At 42.2% G+C, this 22,354-nt stretch overlaps 1 protein-coding gene across 1 annotated transcript in view; it reads right to left on the reverse strand.

The window, feature by feature from the left end:
• CSMD1 (CUB and Sushi multiple domains 1) overlaps positions 1 to 22,354 on the reverse strand; it is a 4,503,734-nt gene that overhangs the window by 641,973 nt on the left and 3,839,407 nt on the right. Inside the window, exon 49 of the mRNA XM_078647516.1 lies at positions 13,786 to 13,974. Coding sequence (XP_078503642.1) covers positions 13,786 to 13,974 — 189 coding nt within the window. The remainder of the gene's footprint in view (positions 1 to 13,785; positions 13,975 to 22,354) is intronic.

Below are 22,354 nucleotides of genomic sequence, written 5' to 3' on the forward strand. Positions count from 1 at the left end.
TGACTGGCCCCCACCTTTTGTGCTCGCGGCGCCGCGAGGGGAGGAGGTGATCCTGCCCAGTTTCGCGAACACTGTCTCGAAAGAGCATGCGCAGCATTTTGCAGAAGAGTGGGCTCGGGCTCTCGCGCCGGCTCTGTACCGTAACCAATGTGGTTGGGATAAATTGTCGCCTTGCCACGAAATTCCGTTGCGGTCTCAGCCGCAGCCTCAACCGCAATATCCCATTCGGCGTGAAGCAAAATCTTCCGTCGCGGAAATCCTTGAACAATTGGAATATCAGGGAGTTGTTGAAACGTGTGTGTCACCGATGAATAATCCCCTTTTTACTGTGAACAAACCTGACGGATCATATCGTTTGGTTTTGGATTACCGGCATTTGAACTCGCATTGCCGTAACTGTGCAGTACAGAATACTCACGGCTCTGCCCTTGTGGATAGTCTTGTGCGTAAGCGTTTCAAGACAACGCTTGACATATCCAATGGTTTTTATGCCCACAGATTGGACAGCTTTAGCTCCCAATGGACCAGTTTTACGAGCGCTGGAGTCCAAAAGCAGTTCCGGCGTCTTCCAATGGGCTACAAGAATAGTCCTGGTATATTTACCGCTCGGATTGTCTCTATTCTGGAGGCACTCGACCCTGATGCTTTTTCGTATGTGGATGACATATATCTCACAGACGACGATATTTGGGAGCATCTGTGTCGTGTAAATTCTGTTGTTTGCAACTTCGCAGACATGGGTTACAAATTTAACTTTGCAAAATCGCACATTGCTGAACACACAGTGTTGTTTTTGGGCTATGAGCTCAACAATGAAGGTAGAGGTTTGGCTCCTCACTTCTTAGAGAAGTGCGCACAACTGCGCGCTCCAACAACACTGAAAAAATTACAGTCTTTACTGGGCTTTTTGAATTTCGGTAGGACTTACATTCCGGAATATGCCCAGCGTATCAAGCCTTTGTATGCTTTGATACAACCAACTTTCTCAAAATCATGCTGGCTGCCTGAGCATTCAGCCATTTTGCAATCCTTGCAGGCTGATCTGCTCGCTTCTAAATATTTACTGACTCGTGATAACCACACCAACCTGGTAATAAGAATAATTCCTGGGACGGTGGGTTTCACATACCTCACTTTTAATGAAGGTGACACAGTACCTATCGCTTACAAGTCACACTTGTACACTTCGGCTGAGATGCGGTTTCCCACAGTGGAAAAAGTTTTAACTGCTGTACAGATGGCAATTCTAAAAGAAAGAGCTCTGTCACAGGGGAAACGCATGCTAGTGGTAACACCCTGTCCTCATTTGGAGGCAGTCACGAAAGCCAGTGTACCAAATTCAAAGGCTTTGCACCCTCGGTGGATTCAGTGGGCTGCGTCATTGTCATCCACGGATGTCATGTTTATTTTTGACGCTTCCTTACGGTCGCAGGAGTACTTGCAGTATGAATTCGTTCATCCTGCTCCTCTGGCGATGCGACCTTTAGAGGACTTCCATTGCATCATTTACACTGATGGGTCGGCGCAGGTTGCGCATGGCTCTAAACATGCCTACGTTTCCGCATGCGCCATTGTGGTCGGTGCTATGTTGGATGATGAGTTCATTTCCAGGGAGGTACACATGTTGCCCCTGGGCGATTGCACCGCACAATTGGCAGAGCTTCGTGCTCTATTACTAGCTTTGGAGTACGCAGATCCAAGTGTTACTACTCTAATTGTAAGTGATTCTTACTACTGTGTCCAGTCTTACAATGAAAACTTGTTCTTTTGGATTCAAAATGACTTTCATGATTCCAAGGGTAGCACAATAAAACATAAAATGATCTGGGTTCGAGTGGCAGAGCTTAAGGCTATGTTGCCACTCGTTTATGTGATTCATACTCTCGGTCATCAGCGCGTTGGAGTTCACGCTGTTGGCAACTCGCTTGCTGATGAAGCGGCGAAATCAGCAGTATCTACATACTTAGTTGCAGCAGTTACTAGGTCTAAAACCAAGATTGATAGCGACATCTTGGCAGCGATTGCTGCCTCTGAGAAGGGAAGTAAACATCCTGCGGGATTCCCTTCGAAGTATAAATACCACTTAAGTCCCGAAAAGGTTCCTTTTGTGACAATTCCTGATGTTGGGGAACGGCTGATTCCCAACTCGGATCGCAGAGCAGACTTGATTACAGCGGCTCATGAAGGTGTGGCGTCTGCGCATGCGGGCGTCTCGGCCACTGTAACTCAATTACAATTACGTTTCTGGTGGCGGGGACTGTACAAACAGACGCGTGATTATGTCCTTCTTTGTGACATATGCCAGCAGATTAAACCTTCAACTGCTACGCGTCCGCCTCAGACTCAGTTGTACATTTCTAATAAACCGCTAGGCTGTGTTTATTTAGATCACTGCGGTCCATTTTCATCTGATACTGCGTATAAATACATCTTAGTAGCAGTTGACTCATGCACACGCTTTGTGTGGGTATGGCCACATCGCAGCGCTGATTCACGGACTGTCATTAGAGATTTGCGTATCTTTATAGGGATTTTTGCCTGTGGTACCTTCCATTCGGATCAGGGTCCGGCTTTCGCCTCTAAGGCGTATAAGGATGCCATGACTTCGATGGGGGTCCAAGTCAAGTTTTCGTCACCCTACAGACCTGAGGGTAATAGTGTAGTTGAACGAATGAACCGTGATTTAAAGCAGTCTTTGACAGCCCGAGTTATAGGCACTGGCAGAAACTGGCTGGCTCACCTCTATGGCGTGCAGCGTGCTCTTAATAATCTCCCTAGAAGGTCTCTGGGTGGGCGGACCCCATACGAAATGCTCTTTGGCATCAAGATGTACGTCCCTGACCTTGACGGTCTAGACTCTGTGGTTCGCGCCACTTCCTTTGACGCAGATGAACATTGCAATGTTTTACAGAATCTACAAAAGACCAGAGACAGTCTTGCAAAGGAACATTTGCCCTCCACATCGGATGATGCGTTGCAGATCCCGGTAGTTGGCTGGCTACCCCAAGTTGGAGAACTGGTTCGAGAGAAGATCGACAACAAGAAAGAGTTTGGTCCCTCCTATCGAGCTCCGGTCCCAGTGCTTGGAGTGAAGGGCACAAGAACAGTCATTTTACCACCACTTCCAGGTCGTAAGGAAAACAGGTTTATTTCTATTGACAATGTCAAGATACACAGAGTGGCCGATTCTTCTTAGCATGACACCGGCTGTTTCCTGTCCTTCCATTGTGAGAAATTCAATTATGCCCACTGCTTCTAATAATGAACCTGAAGTGGCCATCGAATTACCTGCTGTTTCCAGTCCATTATTAAATAATTTACCCGGAACTAACATTGATGAGACAGACTATACATACCCCACTGATTTGTCCATGCCTGACCTGCAAGCTCGTTTAGCCACGGAATCCAGATTTTCATTTGACTCTGCTTCCCTTGCCTCGAAAAAACCCTCTCAAATTGCAGTATTTGCTGGCCTGTTTAAAAAACATTTTTTGATTCCTCCTTGGATATACATTTGGCTGGTTCTTTTTTCGGTTTACCTTTTTATGTCAATTGGTTTTGTGTTTTATTTTTTTCGGATTATGAATGGACACTATGTCGAGGAGAGAACTTGCATTACTCATTTAAATGGAACATTGGCCCCACTTTCCTCTTCACATTCTACACACAGGTTAAAAAGAGACTTGACTTTGGTTAACATCACAGCGTGGCCTGTTCTGGATGGAATCGCGTGGGATGCAGTTCGTTTTCAGATTCATGGCCCAACGGAAGTCGTTAATGTTCCTAATGTACTAAGAGTTAATATGGGGGATGTGGTGAAACAAAACATTCGTTCTGATGATTGGGATGTTAATGCTGTGGAAAGTTTGTTTTCTGATTTGAAATACTATGCTGCTTTTGATGCTGAGGATTTATATTTAGAATCTGCTAATTATGGTGAATTGTTCTGTTACCAACATTATGGCAATCACTTCTTACACAAGACATCTTCCCGAAGGGAGACTGTTAATTTTACTCAGTGGGAACATTGCCCAGCTCCTACACAAGGGAGTTCAGAAACGTTTCTTAAAAAGTATACTTATTTCACTGACTTTAACCAGTCCAATCCCGAGTCCTTTTATTTTAAATTTCACAAACAGCCACTGTCCAAGGTTAGACTTACCGATACCAAATTGTTGTACTCAAAGGCCTTCCTAGATCAATTAGTTACTGGGGGCTATGAGTTATGGAAGGAAACAATAGACCTTAAATCGGTTTGGGGTTCAAGGGCCTGGCAGGTACGAGGCACTGAGGCTTTGCACCGTGCATGTCTCATCCCGAATCATATGTTGTTTTTAAATGACACCATTTCCCAGACCACATGCTTTGGATTGGCTACATCTAAAAGGTTAAACACCCCGTCTTTCCCGGAGTTGGAGGAATATGAGAATTGGAGTAATTTTACTAAATTGTCCATTAAAGATATACAGGCTCTGCTTCTGAATTCCTCCTTTAACATTTCCAGTATGAATCCCAAGGGTTGGCTGCTTTGGCACCGTAGTGCTGATTCTTGCCAAAAAAGATTTTTAAATATAACTGACGGTTTTAAGGCTGTTAGATCTGATCCCCGTTTTGACTTGAGTCATACTGTCACCTCTTACTCTGTGGGCAAGTTGTGTCAAGCTTGGCTGAAACATTCAACTTTACCTGCGGTTAAGTATCACCTTTCTAAACTGAATGCAGACGTGGATTTGAATGATTTCATTAAAGGCCCAGCTAGTGGCAGGTCGAAAAGGTGGTTATATGGTGTTTACAATGAAATTTGGAAACTCTCACAGATTGAGGCTGCTTCACGCCTTAGGGCTATTGATCAGGCAAATCTTGAGAAAGTGCTTGCAGTGGTTGACAATAGCATTAACGTGCTTTCCTCTAGAATTTACACATTAGATAATATTGTGTCGTCTGTTGTTGATATTGTGCATGATGAAGTGTCTGTATTATACCATGGTCAAAATCAATTACGTTCAATCATGCAGTTTGCATGGACACTTCAGACTCTGAAAATGGGTAAAGTTCCCTGGGGATACATGAACGTTTCTTCTTTATTTGCACCGTTTAATTTGACAGACAAACAACGCTTACTTTCAATGCGTGATGCTTCCTTTTCTATGCTCCATATTGAAAGATTAGAGTCTTTACCTTTTTCTGTGGCAGAAGCCACTACTGCTACGTGGCTTATCCACGGTTTAATAACACTGCCTTTTGCTTTATATAAGTTTTCAAATTGTATGAAATATGTGCCAATAGGTCGTTTTGAACCCTTAGGTAGCGGTTTTCTTCATGAGGTCTGGTCACTCCCATACACATACAGATGTTTCAAGGATGAACAAGAAGTTTATCTAACAGGGGATGAGTGTTCTGAGACGCCAGATCATTCTTTAATGTGCAGACACATACAGTTACACGGTTCATGTAACAAGGACCGACCGAATATGGCTTGCGTTTTACAGGGCACGCCAGTTCCTGCTATCATCCCCACGTTTAAATTGTTAGAGAATGGTAGTTATTTAATGCTCAATAATGAAAACTGTTGTGGTTTAATTAAAGGTATAGCTTTCATAGTAACGGTTAGTGAGCGAGTTATTTGCTGCAGAAATGTTCTTTATCCTCCCACACGTGAACATAGGGAGTCTTCCATTTGGCCACAGATACCGACCTTGGGAGCAGAATTCAGCGGCATGGCTAGAATAAGAGCTCTATTGTCCCAGAAAGAGGTGGCCTTGAGCTCGGCCCGTGAAACTTTCGTGCTTCACATTGCTAACACCCGTACGGAGGTTCAGGCTCTTTTAAACACTGATTTGCCTTTGCATTTCGGAGCCATGGTCCGTTCTATCTTTAACGCATCCTCCACAACGGGCCTAGCACATTTTTTTAAAGTTGTTAGCGGTGGTCTCGTGACTTCCTTTGAGAAGATTTTTGGAGTCATCCCTGCTTTCTTCCATTCTATTTTTTCATCCTTATTTGGAGGGTTCCCGTTTTTACTTGCTTTAGCGGCTGGCGCATTGGTGGTTTTCTGCCTTTTTAAATATGGATGCCCTTCCTGTGCAAGACCACGCTCAGCTGCTACTGACGCGGTTTCGCAACCGCATGCTTGATTATTATGGCACACTGCCGTTGGCGACTCTAAGCACGGCGTTTGGATTATCTTTTCGGTTCTCCTATTTCACCTGTGTCCAGCCTGTATTTCACTGCCTGACCTGTGATTTCCTTTGGGCCATTGATTTGTGTCTCTGCGGACCAATATCTTCTGACGTCGATTTTGATCAACTGATGAGTCCTATCATTGCTCACGAGTTGGTTTGTTCTGACGAAAGGATTATGGCCTTGGCGGTGGCACATGGACTAATGGGTCCCTGGGATGTGTTGTCGGCAGCGCAAAATTTCTTGGAACGAAGTTTTCTTGAAAACCCACCGAGCTGTCCTCTGATGGTTATAGAGGATGCGGTGCTGGAAGATCACGTATGTTCCTTTCATCTTTTAAATTGGATGGCTGAACTGTTTTTGGATGAGGACAGTGACTTCCTCCTGGAGGCTGTTGCAGCTTACTTTTCATATACAGTCTTATCATAGACACTGCCTCAAATTGACATGCTGATTGATAGCATTTCCTTGATTTTATTGACTTTTGGTCAAGACATTTTATTTTTGCTTGCCTATTGGCTTGAGCCACATTATACTTGTGGGCTATTTTTTTAGCATTAGTTTTTATAATTGAATTTTTATTCATGCTCGTTTATAAATGGATTCTGCTCTCATGTGATGGCACTTCTGTTATCTTATTTAGTCCGTTCTCGGATCATGGGGGGGTGTTGTATAGCTCCTATATGTCCTTATATCGTGTTAAGTTAGCATAGGTACATTTGAGATTTAAACGCCATTTTTCCTTTCTTGCAACTTCTGCACACGACCCTTAATTGTTGACTTAGCTTTCAACCTAGTGGTTTGCCGTGGTGTATGTGAGAATAATATGTTATTGCTCTGATATCAGTTTTGTTTAATAAACCATGTCTGCACGGAGAGTGCTGAAGTTTCAGGAGCAACACGATATGGAATTGTTATGAGGTCTGATCTCCACGCCTTCATAGTCATAACACAAGTGCAGCCTTTGCCAACTTGGGCTTGAGGCGGGATTGATATTGCTTTGCACGAGAATTGTTAACACACTTGATGCGGTGCACATGCAGAGAGAGCTGGTGTATGCTGATGTGATTCCTTCATGCTAGGACACTAAGGTATGGGCCCGCCCTAAAACAACCCAAAGAGACCTTCTTAGCTAATAATATAATATATGTGTTAGGGAGGGTGAGATATAAGTGTTGTTAACTCTTATTCATTACAGCATGTTAACATGCTGTCACCATTCGCTTTTTATGTCTTAGTAACTATGCTGATAATTTTGCTACTGATAATAAGTATACTTGTATTATCTAAGATACTGCGCCTGAGAAGACGTAAATAAACATTTCAAATGCACATGTGTCTTCTTTACTCCATGTTCTGGTTTGTAATGATAATATAACGAAAGAGTGTTCATGAGTCCCACGTACCCTGAGGTACTGTAAGTTCATGTTCTGGTTTGTCTAAACATTGGGTGTTTGATATGTCCAATGAGACACTGTAGCTAGCTCGGTAAGGGGTGAGTTGGTTGCTAAGGTAAGTTTTGGGACACCCTAATTTGCCAAGGTTCCACTCCTCTGTGCACAGTTCTGTGTGAGTACAGAAACCCTGCAACAGCAATAGGTATCAAAGGACTCCGCTCCCTGTGACTCCGTGGCCTGGACATCCATCCCATTCCACTCCTGTGCATGGTCTCCAGGAGGGTGGGCAAGGTTTCCAAATCCTCCTGAGTTTGTCATTCCTGCGGCTAAGTTTCAAATGGAATTTAACAGCGCCAGCCCATTCTTCCTTATACCTGTACCACAGCGTAATGAGGTGGACCCTAGTAGCCAGCCACCCAATGACTACCCTCATCTTGGCTAGGACAATGGCATTAGTAAGAACGTCCATTGTAATTTGCCTCCTCTGTGTCTACTGACAATGCCAAGTAGGCCCGTCTGGAACCTCTCCTTCAGCGCAAGCACTGGGACTTCCCTCAGATTTATTATCACCCTTTGTCAATTATAAAGAGGCACCCTCACTCCCACATATAAGACAACCCACTCCTTTCCCCCTTATGAATATAACTAAGTTTGATTGACATTACGTATGCACAAAGCAGGAAATTAAAGTGAGCCAATTTAAATCTGGCATTGCAAAAGACTGTCTTTACTAATTCACATGTTGAATTAGAGTCTGAGTTAGTGAGTGGCTCTGTCTGTTCCTCCCCTCATGCTCGTCATGCCACCGTTCCCATCCCGGCATAACTGTGCCACAAAATGTCTAACAAACCCAGCCATTAGTAGTGAATGCAGCCTGTCCATCACCCGAGGAATGCTCGGGAACTCCAGCCAGATCTCTCGTGCCCTGTGTGACAGTTTATCGTGCTGAAAGAACTGTTCCCCCCACTGCAAACATCTCTTGTGACTCTGCAAATGTAAGGAACACCTCCCCTGGATATTAGTGGCCCAGCGTTTCGCAGCCCCCCCCCCTCCATCTCTCTACAGACAGAGCACCTTCAATTAGTCTAAATGGGAGTAATGTCCATATACTCAGCTCCCTTGCAAAGGATGGTCTCTCAAACCCTCTTGTGACCACTCACTCCCAGACATCTGCCACCTGTCTGACCAGGTACAGGGTGTCAGGTGGTGCATGACACCAGTGCATGGCCAGTTTCAGCAGCAAGTGCACCATAGTTGCTGCAGAGCAGTCTTATCTCCCAGTTATCGTCCTGAGATCCCCATCGAGCTGTGTGTTGCAGTTTGGGTTCATAATAGTAAAGCTCCAAGTCTAGAAGGCCCATTCCACCCCTCAACATGTCTTGCTTTAATTGGGGGAGTGCATCTCGGCTCCTCCTTCCGGCCCACACAAGTGAGATCAATAAACTATCTATTGTCTTAAACAGGCTGCACAGAAGCATATAGAAAACATTCTGTATGGCATATAAACATCTGGGGAGGAACACCTTTTTTGCAAACGTGACTCTCCCTATCATGGAAAGCAGCCGAGTGTTCCAGAAGTGACTGATAGTCAACCCATTCACTAGTGGCTCAATTCAATGCTGCTGCTGATCTGCCAATGTATGGCCCACCATAATGCCCAGATACCTGGAGGAGGTCATCTCCCAGCATAGCCCCAATGGGACTAAATCTATCTCTGGCACACCCTCCAACGCCCCCAAAGGAAATAGCAGGGATTTACTCCTATTAATATGGAGACCTGCCACTGCCCCAAACAACTCCAACTGTGCTAGACGCCGCAGTATCCCTTCAGCAGGGTGCTACAGGTAGAACAAAACATCATCCACATATAATTATATGAGGCCATCACATCCCCACCCTTATATCTGCATCACTCATGTCATAACAGTGCGTTGCCGCCAGTGGTTATATCGACAGGGAAAAGCTTTCTTTATACTTTAGTGCATGAGGGAACAACTTTTTCTAAAAGTATTGCTTCTACGTTCTGCCATTACTTTACTGATTGTTTTCATATTTGTGTAATTTTCCTTAATACTTGCTATCATTCTAACTAGAAAGGGTAGACACATTAAGTGTTTTCCATTTAAAATGGTATTGCTTTCTAAGCTTTCATATACCATAGAACCTCACACACCATTCTTCAGTTTACTCAAGGATACACTAAAGAAAAATGGTTCACCCTTGTTGAACCTTTATCTTAGTAAATTTCTGCTTACATCAATATTGTGATCTCTCATCCCAAAAAGCTTTCCAGTGAAATTGATAAAAAATGTAGTATGGTGATGTGCATTCAACGTACAAATAGGGAAATCAAGTAATAATAGAGCAATTTGGTCTAAGAAATTAGCAAATATGTGTCTGTGTAATTCTAGAAAACGTTGTCAGGTTCAAGTCATCTATGTGCAAGAGGGCAGTTTCTTCTGTTTCTGTCCATGTATCAACATCACCTGAAGTTACCAGGTTGCTGTGCTTTGGGATACATTCAGACTACTACAGATTGTTGCATATAATCTAAGAGGATTTAATAAGTAAATCAAAATCATTGGAATTGGAGGAAACACGAATGTGAGTATTTAATAAATGCTTGAACAGAACAGGTATTTTAATATTTAGAATAGAAAATCTTTGATGTGATATTTTTGGAAATGTGTTTTACAAACCAGAATCTGCTATATTTTGTGTTGACCTCAAATAATCTTTTACGAGTGGGATTTGAATTTGTCTTTCGTAGAAGAGGATAAGGTTCAAATGAGGCAAATTAGGCTTCAAAATCTGGCCACTTTCACATTGCAGGTGTGAGAAATTAGGTTGTTGGTTTACTGGGGTGTGAACCTTGGTCAAGCAACAGCCTCAGTCCTTTGCAGAGTGAACCACAATAAGTCACTAAATTACCCTGTGATTATCCCTGGGTAGCTTGGCATAAAATGTAGCCAGACTTAATTTAGAGGCAATTTGAAAAGTATGTATACAGCACACAAAAGAGTAAAAACAATCCACATGAAAAATCGCACACCAATTTGGATACATATTATTAATAATAATACATTATCACTGAAAAGACAAAAATTCAGGTGAACTGGAGTTAGGAATCTTCAAAGCGCCAACCGCTGACATCTTTTCGCTCAAGACAGGGTTACATTCTAAATATATGTCCAACTATGATGGAGTGCAGTTTGGATACAAGAAGTGGATTGGGCCTAGTCAGCGCTTTCCTTCGATCTTGGAAGAATTTCAAGAAGAATGTCCTGGGGAGGTAAATTTCAGTGGAGTAAGCCTGCAGGGGCTGTCCAAGGAGGACGTGTCTTATTGGGGAGCCCTGGATTAAAACTGCAAAGACGATTTATATGTTCAGATTTAGATTCTTTTCTGGAAGTTGAAAATCTTCAGGGTGAAGAGCCAGGAGGCTGTAATTAAATGCAGTTCCAGGGGCTCGGATATCCCTTTGGCAAACGACCGCTGAACAGGATTTGCTCCCGCGGAAAAGAATATAGCAGGAGCAGCCGCAAAGTCAGGTCAACAAGTAGGCAGACCTTGTGCGGATTGACAAGAAGTTTTTAGACCAAATATTTTAGGTCCTCAGATTTAGATTTTGGGCTATCTGGGCACATTTAACACCACAATCAAAAGTCCTGGATAGGTGGGATGCCACTTGGGGGTTCAGGACTCTCTCAGCCTGGATCCAGGTGCAAGTGCAAGATCCTGGGATCCTTTTGTGTTCCCTGTGGCTCTGAAAAGGAGGCCAGCAAACTAGCCTTTGGAGTTACTGTGATAGTCTGGGTGCAGGTGAAGACATAGGGCTCAAAGAGTATGGCTGGCCTCTGAGGGTTTAAGGCAGACTCGAGGCAGCAATCAGTCATTCCAAGTACAGCAAAGTAGTCTTGCACAGTGCATAGCAGGTCACAGCAACAGGAAGTCCTCAGAGAGTCCTTTCCACAGGTTCAGAAGTGAGTTGAAAAGTGGGTCTCATGGTCCTTTTATACCCAGTTCTGAAGTTTGTAGATATTTAAAGTACATGTAATTTACTGACTTCCCGCACTGGCCTTAAGCTGGTTGAAGTTTCCTTGTGGATGTGAGCCCTTTATGTGAAGGCAGAGCACAGCCTTTTCTGTTGTAAGTGGGACTGTGCTCAACTCTGCCCCTCCTATCCTGGCAGCAGATGGCCTGTTCAGCCACACCTAATCCCTCTATTGTGTGAATGTCTAGGAAAAATTCACAAAGTCTAACTCTATGTTAAACCCTGTCATGAGGACCAGGAGAGGCTGCAGGGACAAAGTGGTTTAGGGCAGGAAAATGCCAACTTTCAACATGTGGCATTTTCAAAATTGTTATAACCAAACTGACTTGACCATGAAAGAGTATTTTTCATTACAATTTAATGAATACCAAACATGAAGTGGTTACCTGGTCCAATCAAAAGTTAGCACTTAGATGTAATAAGGCAACCCATTTTTATCCTATAGAACAGGTAGGCCTCACAGTAGTTTACCACCACCAGGACATGTAAAACTTAAAAGTACATTTCCAGCTTTTAATTACATTGCACCCTGTCCTATAGGCTACCACCTAGGGGCTACCTTAGTGAGTGGTTAAAATGCAATAAAAGGGTTTAATGCTTGACAAGGGGTTTACATTGCCAAGTTGAATTGTTAATTTAAAACTGCATTCAGGCTGCAGTGGCAGGCCTGGGACATGTTTTAAGGTGCTGCTTAAATGAGTGGAACAGTAAGTGCAGCAGGCTCCCTGGTAATATTTAATTCAAAGGCCCTGGGTACATGGTATACCACTCTACAAGCGACCTACAAGTAAATTTAATATGTAAATGAAGTGTAAGCCAATTGAACCGTGTTCAGGGGTGTGAGCACAACCAGTTTAGGCTGATCAGCAGGAGGAAAGTGCATAGAGACTTAAGTCCAACAAAAACTAATTTCATCAACAAAGGTTAGTAGACAAAATGTTTGGGGGAAGACCACCCTGAAGCTGACAGGTCTAACAGTAGGGAATGAAGGTTATTTCCTGTTAACACTGCAGTGTTTCCAGGAGGAATGGAAGCCATTACATCCTACTCACCTGTGTGATCCTGACCAATATGGACCTTACTTAGTATGATTACTGGCTTGCCCTGTACAGCTCAGGCCACATTTATTGAGAGTTTGCGTTGCTTTCGCGCAAGTGCTTATGCCATGCAGACCCATCCTGCATGGCTCTGCTTGGCATGGTAATTCTGGAGTAACACAAGGCAGCACAAATTGAAGGCTTGGCTTACTTAGTCCTGGGAAGGCATTCTATTGGTAGAGTGTGAGTGCTCGCATGCATCCACCCATGAAGTGGGGTGCATTCTCAGATTTCCTAACACTAGTAAATCTGGGAATGCGTCAAAATGGTACGCCTTCCCAGGGAAGGCATAGCAAGAAGAAATATATATATTTCTCATCGATTTTTTCCTCTTTCTGCATGTGCTGCATTCTGAAGCACACATGAAAAGAGGAGAACTCAGACACCCTTAAACCATGTTGTAAGGGTACCAGCGATTGTGCTTGTTAGCCACAAGTGCTAACATAGCAGGAATGCACCACATTTTTGTAGATGCGGCACATTCCTGCCCTCTCCACTTGATGTAGCACAGCAAGTTGTCTTGCTGCATTGCACTTTATCAAAGGTTAGTAAATCTGCACCTTTGTCTTTAAGGATAGCGTGTTACATTCAACATAAACACTGTGACAATGGAACCTTATGTATGACTTTTGAGGGATGTGCATCATATTAAAACACAAGGTCATTGAATTACAGAATAGTTTGATTTCCTAAAGAACAGTCTGCCTAAAGACGTGTACGATGCAGATTGAGATAATTTGTTTGTGTTGTTGGATATGTGATACTGCTTGATATCATTAAGCCAACCTACCAACTCAAATCACCAGCTAAACAGTTGCAAATAAAATGGTTTTCGTACCTTCAGCAGAGAATAAAGAACATACAAATACAATAATGTATGGAGCTCAAAATACTCTGGCACTCAAAGCAAACCCCTCGTCAGATGTAATATCTCTGCTCCTGACTATGCATGCTCTCAAGTGATTCTTTTCTATTTGTACCAAGTATTTTGAGTTTGCTCACACATTATAATGAGGTGAATATTGGTATGTGTATAATGATTAAAGTAGCCCCTTACCTTGGCAGATTGGTAAAGGAGAATTCCACTCGTACATTCCATTAGGGTTACGCGTACATGTTGCATTGCTGTTGCCAACCATATGGTAACCCGTTTTGCAATAATAATGCACTCTGCTATCAAGTCGACCTCCAGTTTTATTGAAAATCCCTCCGTTTGTTAAAGTATCTTTGAAGCTGCAGTATGTTGCTGCAGGGATAAAATAAGTCTTGTTAACTGTTATTCAAATTCAGAGATAACTTCTACTGTAAGAATATGCAAAAGCATGCATAATTCACAAAACAGCACACATCGAAACATGTCACAAATGTGTCGCAAAGGCTGAGCTACACTCAATATAATATTTTGTTAGCTTTCTTCAGGCTTGACTTGAATACATGGGTAACCTCACCTTCAAACGCTTGCAACGTGGGTTTTGTTTCCTTAAAAAAAATATTTTTTTATTTTTGTGTTTAACTTATATTGCTACTCACTTGTGAGCTAAACACTTTTACAATACTGCCAATTTTGCATGCAGTCATTTCCTGATTCACTGAGATCATGCCAGAATTTCTCCGTGGGTAACAGCATCTGACTTCTTTTGTGTCTTGTTTAGTGTCTAGGATGATTATGCAACAGAAAAATGTAATCACAAATCCTGGAAACCTACCAATTTACATGGATTGTGTAGTGTCTTGCGAATTAGAAATGATGGAACCCTTTTGGCTCCTGATAGACTTCGTAGAACTGTGACAAATGTTTTAGAGTGGAATGTAATGAAGACTGGTTTATAATTTTGAATTCGCAGGTACACGCAGTCAAATAAAGAGGTGAAAAAACTAAGCTATGTGTGTGGTGTAGTCATTGGTGGGTACCAAGGCAGGGGAAGACACTACAGATGATAAGTTAGGGAATAAATAACCTGAGGATCAACAGTGCCCTCCCAGAGAGTTTGCCATGTTTCAAGCAAACTGCTTGTGCATGCCATGTTTGTTGCAGTTAAACTATGGAATCGATACTTAATTCATGTGGGGTCAAAGCAGAGCCACTGTAAAGACGTTAAAACCAATGAAAGCATTACAAAGAAATCTACATATCATTAACCAAGAACCTGCTTGTTAAATTGTACATAAAGGTACAATGCTGCCAGGGGAGGGTTGTGCAGGGGTACTATATTAGTGTTTAGGGTAGGGTAGGGTAGGGTAGGGTAGAGTCACTTACCTTGCAAACCTTTACCACGAGTATATCTTTTCCACGCATGCATTTGCGTTGTAATGGCATGCGTGGTAAAAGCATAGTCGTGGTAAAACTTTGCGATGTAATGGCATGTCTTTGTCATTGACATCCCGTAGTAATACCCGCGTTGTAATGGCACGCGTGGTATTGGTATGCAATGTAATGACATACATCCTTCCAGAAGCAACATTTGACGCACATCCACAAGGCCAAGCAGCAACATCAGTTAAGACATATCAACACTGAACGAAGTCGATCATCATCTAAATCCTAGTCAAAGAGCTCTTCTGTTTCAGTATCAAGTCAAAGTGAAGAAAATGCTTGTGCCATGTCAATGTTTTCCTCAGAAAAGCATGTGCATGTTGGTTTAGCTGCTTTTGAGGAAAATTGTCAGTGAAAGAAAAATCAAGATGCCAAATCATCAGAGTTCTTTGAACATTGTCCACAGATTACACTGAAAGTAAATGGTTGTTTGATGCCATTCATTATCAACAGTGGTGCATTGATGAAAATTATGAGAAATACAATGAATTGTCTCCTTTGCCGCAACTTATGCAATCGAACACTAAAGTGTATACATGGGCGGCATCGACACCCCTAAAAACTCAAAGTTAATTTGTAGAAACAATGAACCATAAGAAAAGAAATGTGCAAGCACCCATCCATGTGCTTCAAGGCACGGCATCAGGCGCCTGTTTAATCAGTTACAGCACAGCTGCTGAGTAGGGACTGGTTCCTGTGAATTACAACATGAATGCTCACCAAGAAATAGTAAGCAGTTCCCGTTGTTATTTCATGGTTTGGGAAAGCTTAACACTATAAAAAATAAAGTTGCACATTAATGAGGACGTCCATTCTGTTGCTCAGAGACATTGACAAATTGCTTACCATCTGCAAGAAGCTCTTGTGAGAGAACTTAGTTGTTTCTTTAATATGATATTATTGAGCAGTCTACTGGTCCAACACCTTGGGTTTCTCCCACAGTAATAGCGCCTAAGAAATGCAGTGAGGGAGCTGTATTCATATGCATTGACATGCATCAGGCAAAAAAGGCAATTTAACAAGAACATCTTCCAGGTTCACACATTGCTGACATAACAACACAACTAAATGGTGCAAGGTTCTACTCTCACCTTGATTTAATTAAAGGATATCATCGGTTGGAGCTCAAAGAAGATTGCAGGTACATCACAAACCTTTCTACACATGTTGGTCTGTTTCACTACAAAAGACTAGGTTTTGGTGACCCATCCACAGCAGAATTCTTTCAAGACGTCATTTGACGTATCATACAGCCTATCCTTGCAAAGCACGGCAGACACCACAATGCTCGAAGGCATATTCTGACATATGCAAGTACAAGTTTGTCTCAAACAGAATGTGCTTACTCACAAACAGAAAAATAAAGTTAAGTCTTGGAACGGACCTGTGACCATTTCCATGTATTCCAACGCCTTTTATGCTGGTAACAGATTATCAACCTTTACTTAATATATTTAGCAATCCTAAGGTCAAAATGCTTCTACGCTTTGAACAATGGGGACTGTGGTCACAAGAGTATAATCATACAATTGTGCATTATCCAGGGAAGGATTAAAACCCTATTGACTACTTTTCGAGAGTACCAATACCAGGTCACGGTACTCCATCCCAGATGACTGAGGCCTATATTAACTTCATTGAAAAATCAAACACACCAGCTGGCCTTTCTTTAGCCCAGATTTTCACTACCATGAGTCATGATAATGACTTGTTAAAGATGAAGGATATCAATACACATCAGTAATGGAACCAACACACTTGACCGTTCACCATTGATGGTGAATATCAAACAATTATTGGATTAATTTAATTCTGGAGGGTCTGTGACAAAAAATATTTGAAGTGGCACATGAAGGACATCATGGAATTGTTGACACAAAATGATCTCTCTGAGACAGAGTCTGGTTTCCTTGTCTTTATGACAGGGTTGAAAGGAAATAAAAGGCATGTCAACCATGCAACTGCCTTTCTTGAAAAACCATTCACCACACCTTGAACATGTCCGAACCCCCAAAGCATGCATGGGAGAGAATAGCTATTGACATTTTTGGTCCACTTGACAATGGACATCACCTGTAGGTGAATATGGATGAATACTCAAAATTTCCAATTATTGGAGATCTTTTATCTACTACTCAAGAACAAGTAATTGAAAGACTAGATGACATTTTTGCAACATGGGGTGTTCGGCCCATAGTGAAGTCTGACAAAGTGCCCCCCTTTTAACAATCGTGAGCATTTACATATAAAGCATCAGAATAGTACACCTTTGTGGCCACAGGCCAAAAGACTTGTTAAACCTTTTATGAGCATGCTGAAGAAAGCAGTGCACTGTGCTATCCTTGAGAAGCTTAATTTGAAAACTGTGTTGAATTCTACCTTGAGAGCTTATCGCTCAACACCCCACTGGACCACAGGTGAAAGTCCTGTGACACGGATGTTCGGGAAAGCAATGAACATCAAGTTACTTCAATAGACCAATCAGAGAAAGAAAAATGAGAAAAGTTAGTTTTAAGATCAAAATAGGGTGGAAATGTAGTTTTAAAAATGCCAATATTTTAGGGGTCTGTAGGAGAGAGGTTTTATTAGCTTGAAAAATGGTTATCTCTGTAGTGGAAAACAGGCTTAATCATATGGATTGACAGAGCTATGAGCAAGAGCAGTTGCCAAGAAATTCAGTAGGACTGCAACTAAATTCCTATGTCAGGGGACACGTTCACCCTTCACTGCCCGGTACCAATTCAAGGAACTGGCGTGCAGGGAAACAACAGTTCCCATCAGCAGTGGATGTCGGATGTTAGAAGCACCGTTGTGCGTGATGTTCCGCGAATGCGGAAAAGAGGAAGCACCGGCAGGAGAAGCTGACAATTATTCAGTGTTTTCTCGATGAATGGTAGCCATGTTTCTGGACACACCTCTGAGTTTCCTGGTCTGGTAAGGGTGCCTTGTGGCACTGCTTAGTATTATTTTCACATTGTTTCATCCAAGGAGTTATTGGTACAATCGATCTCGGAGTGTCTATCTCCAGTGGGCTCTGATTTGCATATTTCCCTGCGTTGGCGAGTCCTTTAGCTTTTGGGGCTCATGCAAGGGAATATAGGTATTTAATATATGGCTACATAAACCTTTTGCTCATGAATTTTCCCTGTTGGAGAGTCTGAAGCAGTGACTCATGTAGGGGGTTATATTTTGCCTCATTTGGGATACCTGGTTTGATTACTGACGGAGAGTGCTTTCTAACACTCATAAAAATTGTTTGCTATTACGGTGTGGTATCTTTTCTTTTGCTGCCTGACCATTCATAGTCTACCACAAACCATATTTCTCTGGATGTGCAATCTGGGTATACAGTAGTAGGAATTTGCTCTGAACATTACCACAATGATTTAAAACCTTATTGCTGGGTACTGGTATTACCTTGAATCTTTCATCTACAAACATTGATTCATTATTTTGCGCTACCTTCTGTGTTTACTTTACAACAGGGGGGGACAGCAGTAGGTGGTCCTTCCTATGGAAGTTTTCCTGACATCCTGCACTGATACCAAGAGTAGGTGTAGAACTCCAGAATTATCTACATCACATACTTAAGGGGTATCGCATATAGATAGAGTACAGAGAGTTTATGTCTTCCTCTGTCTTGATCTCTGCAGTATACGGTGTAAAGAAATCAGGACACCTGCTCACCTCCCCCGTCTGCACGTAAGCATTATTTTCCTTACAGGTTAGTGTAAAGGATGGGTATATAAAATATTGAGGGGATTGTCATAGTAACCTCTCCTTGGTGGACAAGGATTAAAAAAAATACTTTTATGTTCACAGGTCTCCCTCCCCACAGTACCCATTTTTCCCTTCCCCCGCTTGACCATTCTAAAGTCTGCGTGTCATCATATCCAGACTTGGGCTGTGGAGAGGTGGACCCCTTTGAGCATCGGTTCGATCCTGAGGATACGCTTGGTCTGGAACATCCTATATTTTGTGTAGGTTTCAGATGTGTACTGCTTGAGGTTTAGAGATTCTTGAACAATGAAAAAAAGGTATGTAAAGCATGGTAATACATCTATGATCCTTAGATTTACTACTTTGTAAGTATTATGTATGATGCTTGCACCATTTATGGCAAATATATAGCATTACATAGTTACATTAAAAGGTTTTCGGTCATGCTTCTTCAGCCGTTAGATTAAGACGTTGTCAATTACATCTTAAATCGCCCACAGAAGTAATTTTGTATTACTATTTTGGAGAAAGTACATCTTTTTTGTGTGGTTAACCCCATTTTTGTGGCTTGATGCTGCTCTTTCCTGACTCTGGGAAAATAGCCCAGCTCATGTGCTCTGACTGCTAAACATGTCAGAATTGATTTACTACTAATAGGCCTATTTGACTTTCCTAAAAGCCCACAGCACATGGTGTCCAATAATACACCCATAGTATGGAAAGTTAAATGTCACTACAGCACTATTGTGCCATCCACTGGTGTGATAGCACAGACATGACTCTAGGTCTACCACTTTAGCCGAGCTGCTGCAGTTTTAAAACACCTTTTGACAGGAGAAATCCTCCATTTGAAATATTAAATCACTTTATACTAGTTGGCGGTTACTTTTGCTCCTTCTGATTCTTTGACGCCTCACATGTCTAAGTCTAGGTCTAAGTTGTCTAGAGTGGTTTGACCACTATGTAATCTACCGCAGCCACCAGGAGGAGGCGCTCTTGGCCACTTGTTGCATATTTAAGAAACTTAGTGCACTCCTGTCACAACATCAGATCTGAGATATGGGATATCTCCAACTGCAATGATATATAGATCAAAGAAAATGCTTTCTGCAGAAAGGTGCTATTGGTTCCTATATCATCCTCCTACGTGATCTGCCACAAGGAACTGGGCTTACCATATATATAAGATCACATTAGAGCATGCCCTGCTTTATTTTGGTTAGTAGTATGGAAAAATGCAGAAGCCACTTTAACCAGGCATATTATTGGAGACTGTCTTCAGTGTGAAAGGGGGCACCAAATCCCATGGTTAACAGCTGCTGAGTCTGTTTTTTGAAAGATTGGTTTACAGCATGTCTTCACAGACTCTGTAAATAAGAAATTTGTGCAGCTATCCCGGTTTCCTTTTGCGCATACCACTAGATAGAACGTGGATGGAGGGAAGTTACAGCTTACTTAAGCATGGCTGTCGTCAGCTCTCCTTCCATCTGCTTTTTACAGCAAGAGGAGGCTGGGAATGTAGTTTGTTGTTTCGATTTAGGGCTGCCACATTAAAATACTTATTATGCTTTCCCCTGGGTTTTTCAAAGAACCTTGATGAGTGCCCTTGCCCCTATGATGGGAGTTATGGTCAGTCCATGCAGCACTTTTCACTTTTTTGCAAAATGTATTTATGATATACCAAGCACTTTTTACTTCCACTCATTAAAAGCACATTATGGACTTAAAGGTGACATTCAGTTTTCTCTTACAAACGACAGATGATGAGACAAGCTGTCGGCTTCTTTCCTAAAGCGGCAGTTCGAGCCTGGCATACCATGCTTTCTGATTAAGATGGTCCTGTTATAAAAATAGTGAATAAATGCCGCTATAGGTTGGTTTTTATTTTTGTGTGTAATCAATTGTGTTTATTCTCTATAATATATCCCGGTCAAGACTCCCCTCTTGAAACTGTAGTGCTTTTATATGCCACTTTTGTGTGTGGTGAATTGTGTTTTATTTAACATTTTCTCATTTATATGTTTTTATGTGTCCTTACTGTGGTTTTTCTTTTATGGATATTTGACTATCTGAATAAAGACGGTTTTGACTGGCTTGACTAATACATTACCCATATGTTTGCCTAGTATCCCACAAGCCAGAGTGAATTTAAACGTTAACCTGTCCTGACATTGACTTGCTGGGGCACAGAGAGATACACATGCACTTTTGCACATGAGCGAGGAGCCATGATGCACTTTGAATGTTTTCCTAGCCTGGAAAACAATCGGAACCATGTTTAGCCACTGTGCCTGAGTGAGGAATCTTGAATGCCTCTTCCATTATTTCTTAGCCCCAGAAAAAAAACGCTGATTAGCTCTTTGCCTGGGCCTGGGTAGAGGGGGAGACACACCTCAGCAAGAAAAAAAGACATTTCTGAACACTAGATACTTGGAAGACTCTTTGGTGCTGTGACTTGAAAGTACGCCACCACTATTTATTACCAAAAATGCGGCTTCCATTATTTCTTGGTCAGAGGAAGAAGGTCAAACAAAGATTAGCTCGTTGCTGGGTCACTGATACAGGACACACACACATACACACATCTCAGCGAGGAACTCAGACATTTATGAACACTAGATACATGAAGGAGTCATTTCTGGTGTGACTTGAATGTATGCCAGAACAATTTCTTTCCAAAAATGTCCTGCACAGCTAAAAAAAATTGTTTAAAAAAAGTCCTCAAATGCCCATGATGGAAAGTTTCAGAATGAGTGGAAGACAGCAACCTTCCACTATCCAGTTTGTCCACATGTCTTCCAGCAAAAACGGTACCCTAAATGAGTTGGTGGGTCTATATTAAGTAGCAGGGACAGGCCACATATGTGATCGTCAACATTTTTGTCACAATTCTGGCCTATCCTGGCCCATGCAATGGGCACACCACAAATTTGGGATACAATTTTAATCAGGAGACCTTTGGCAAAATAGGATGGTATGGATTTTTGCATTTTCCTGAAGTTATGGAGTTTCATGTCAAAGAAAAGGGAAGCTATTGTCTTTTTGTATCCAAACTTCGAAATTTGAAATGGATACTTGGTAGTAAAACATTTTGGGATTCAAGCATGCCATATCATAATGAATTTTCCTGTCATTCTGTTTGTCAGAGATGTCTGGTGTTGGCACGCTCTCCTGGCTGATGGGCAATCCTGCACCCAAATACAGCAGACATCCCCAAATGAATCTCCTTTATCAAGAACATCCACTGGTGTTTAGACCGTGGATCCCTGCTCAAACTAATGGAAAACCCAAAGATATTGATAACCCTAGTCTCAGAAGACCCAGCGGAAAAGAGATTTGGTTCATGCCTATGAAGAAATACGTTCCTGTGTTAGGAAGACTAAAAGAAACAACAGTATTTTGGGGATAAAAACCGGAATAATTTGCAAACGTCTTGCTTGTTCAGTACACTGTCCCAGTCATCCAGTCAGGTTGAGGGAGGTCTGGCAGCCAGCAAGGGAAAAATTAGGATGTGATTGTAGTATCTGTGACCAAATACATGTACCATTAACTGGAATTTCACTTGCAACTGTTTTTCACAACGCACTTCACC

The sequence above is a fragment of the Lissotriton helveticus genome, chromosome 6 (genome assembly GCF_964261635.1).
Source record: "Lissotriton helveticus chromosome 6, aLisHel1.1, whole genome shotgun sequence".
NCBI classification, from domain to species: Eukaryota; Metazoa; Chordata; class Amphibia; order Caudata; family Salamandridae; genus Lissotriton; species Lissotriton helveticus.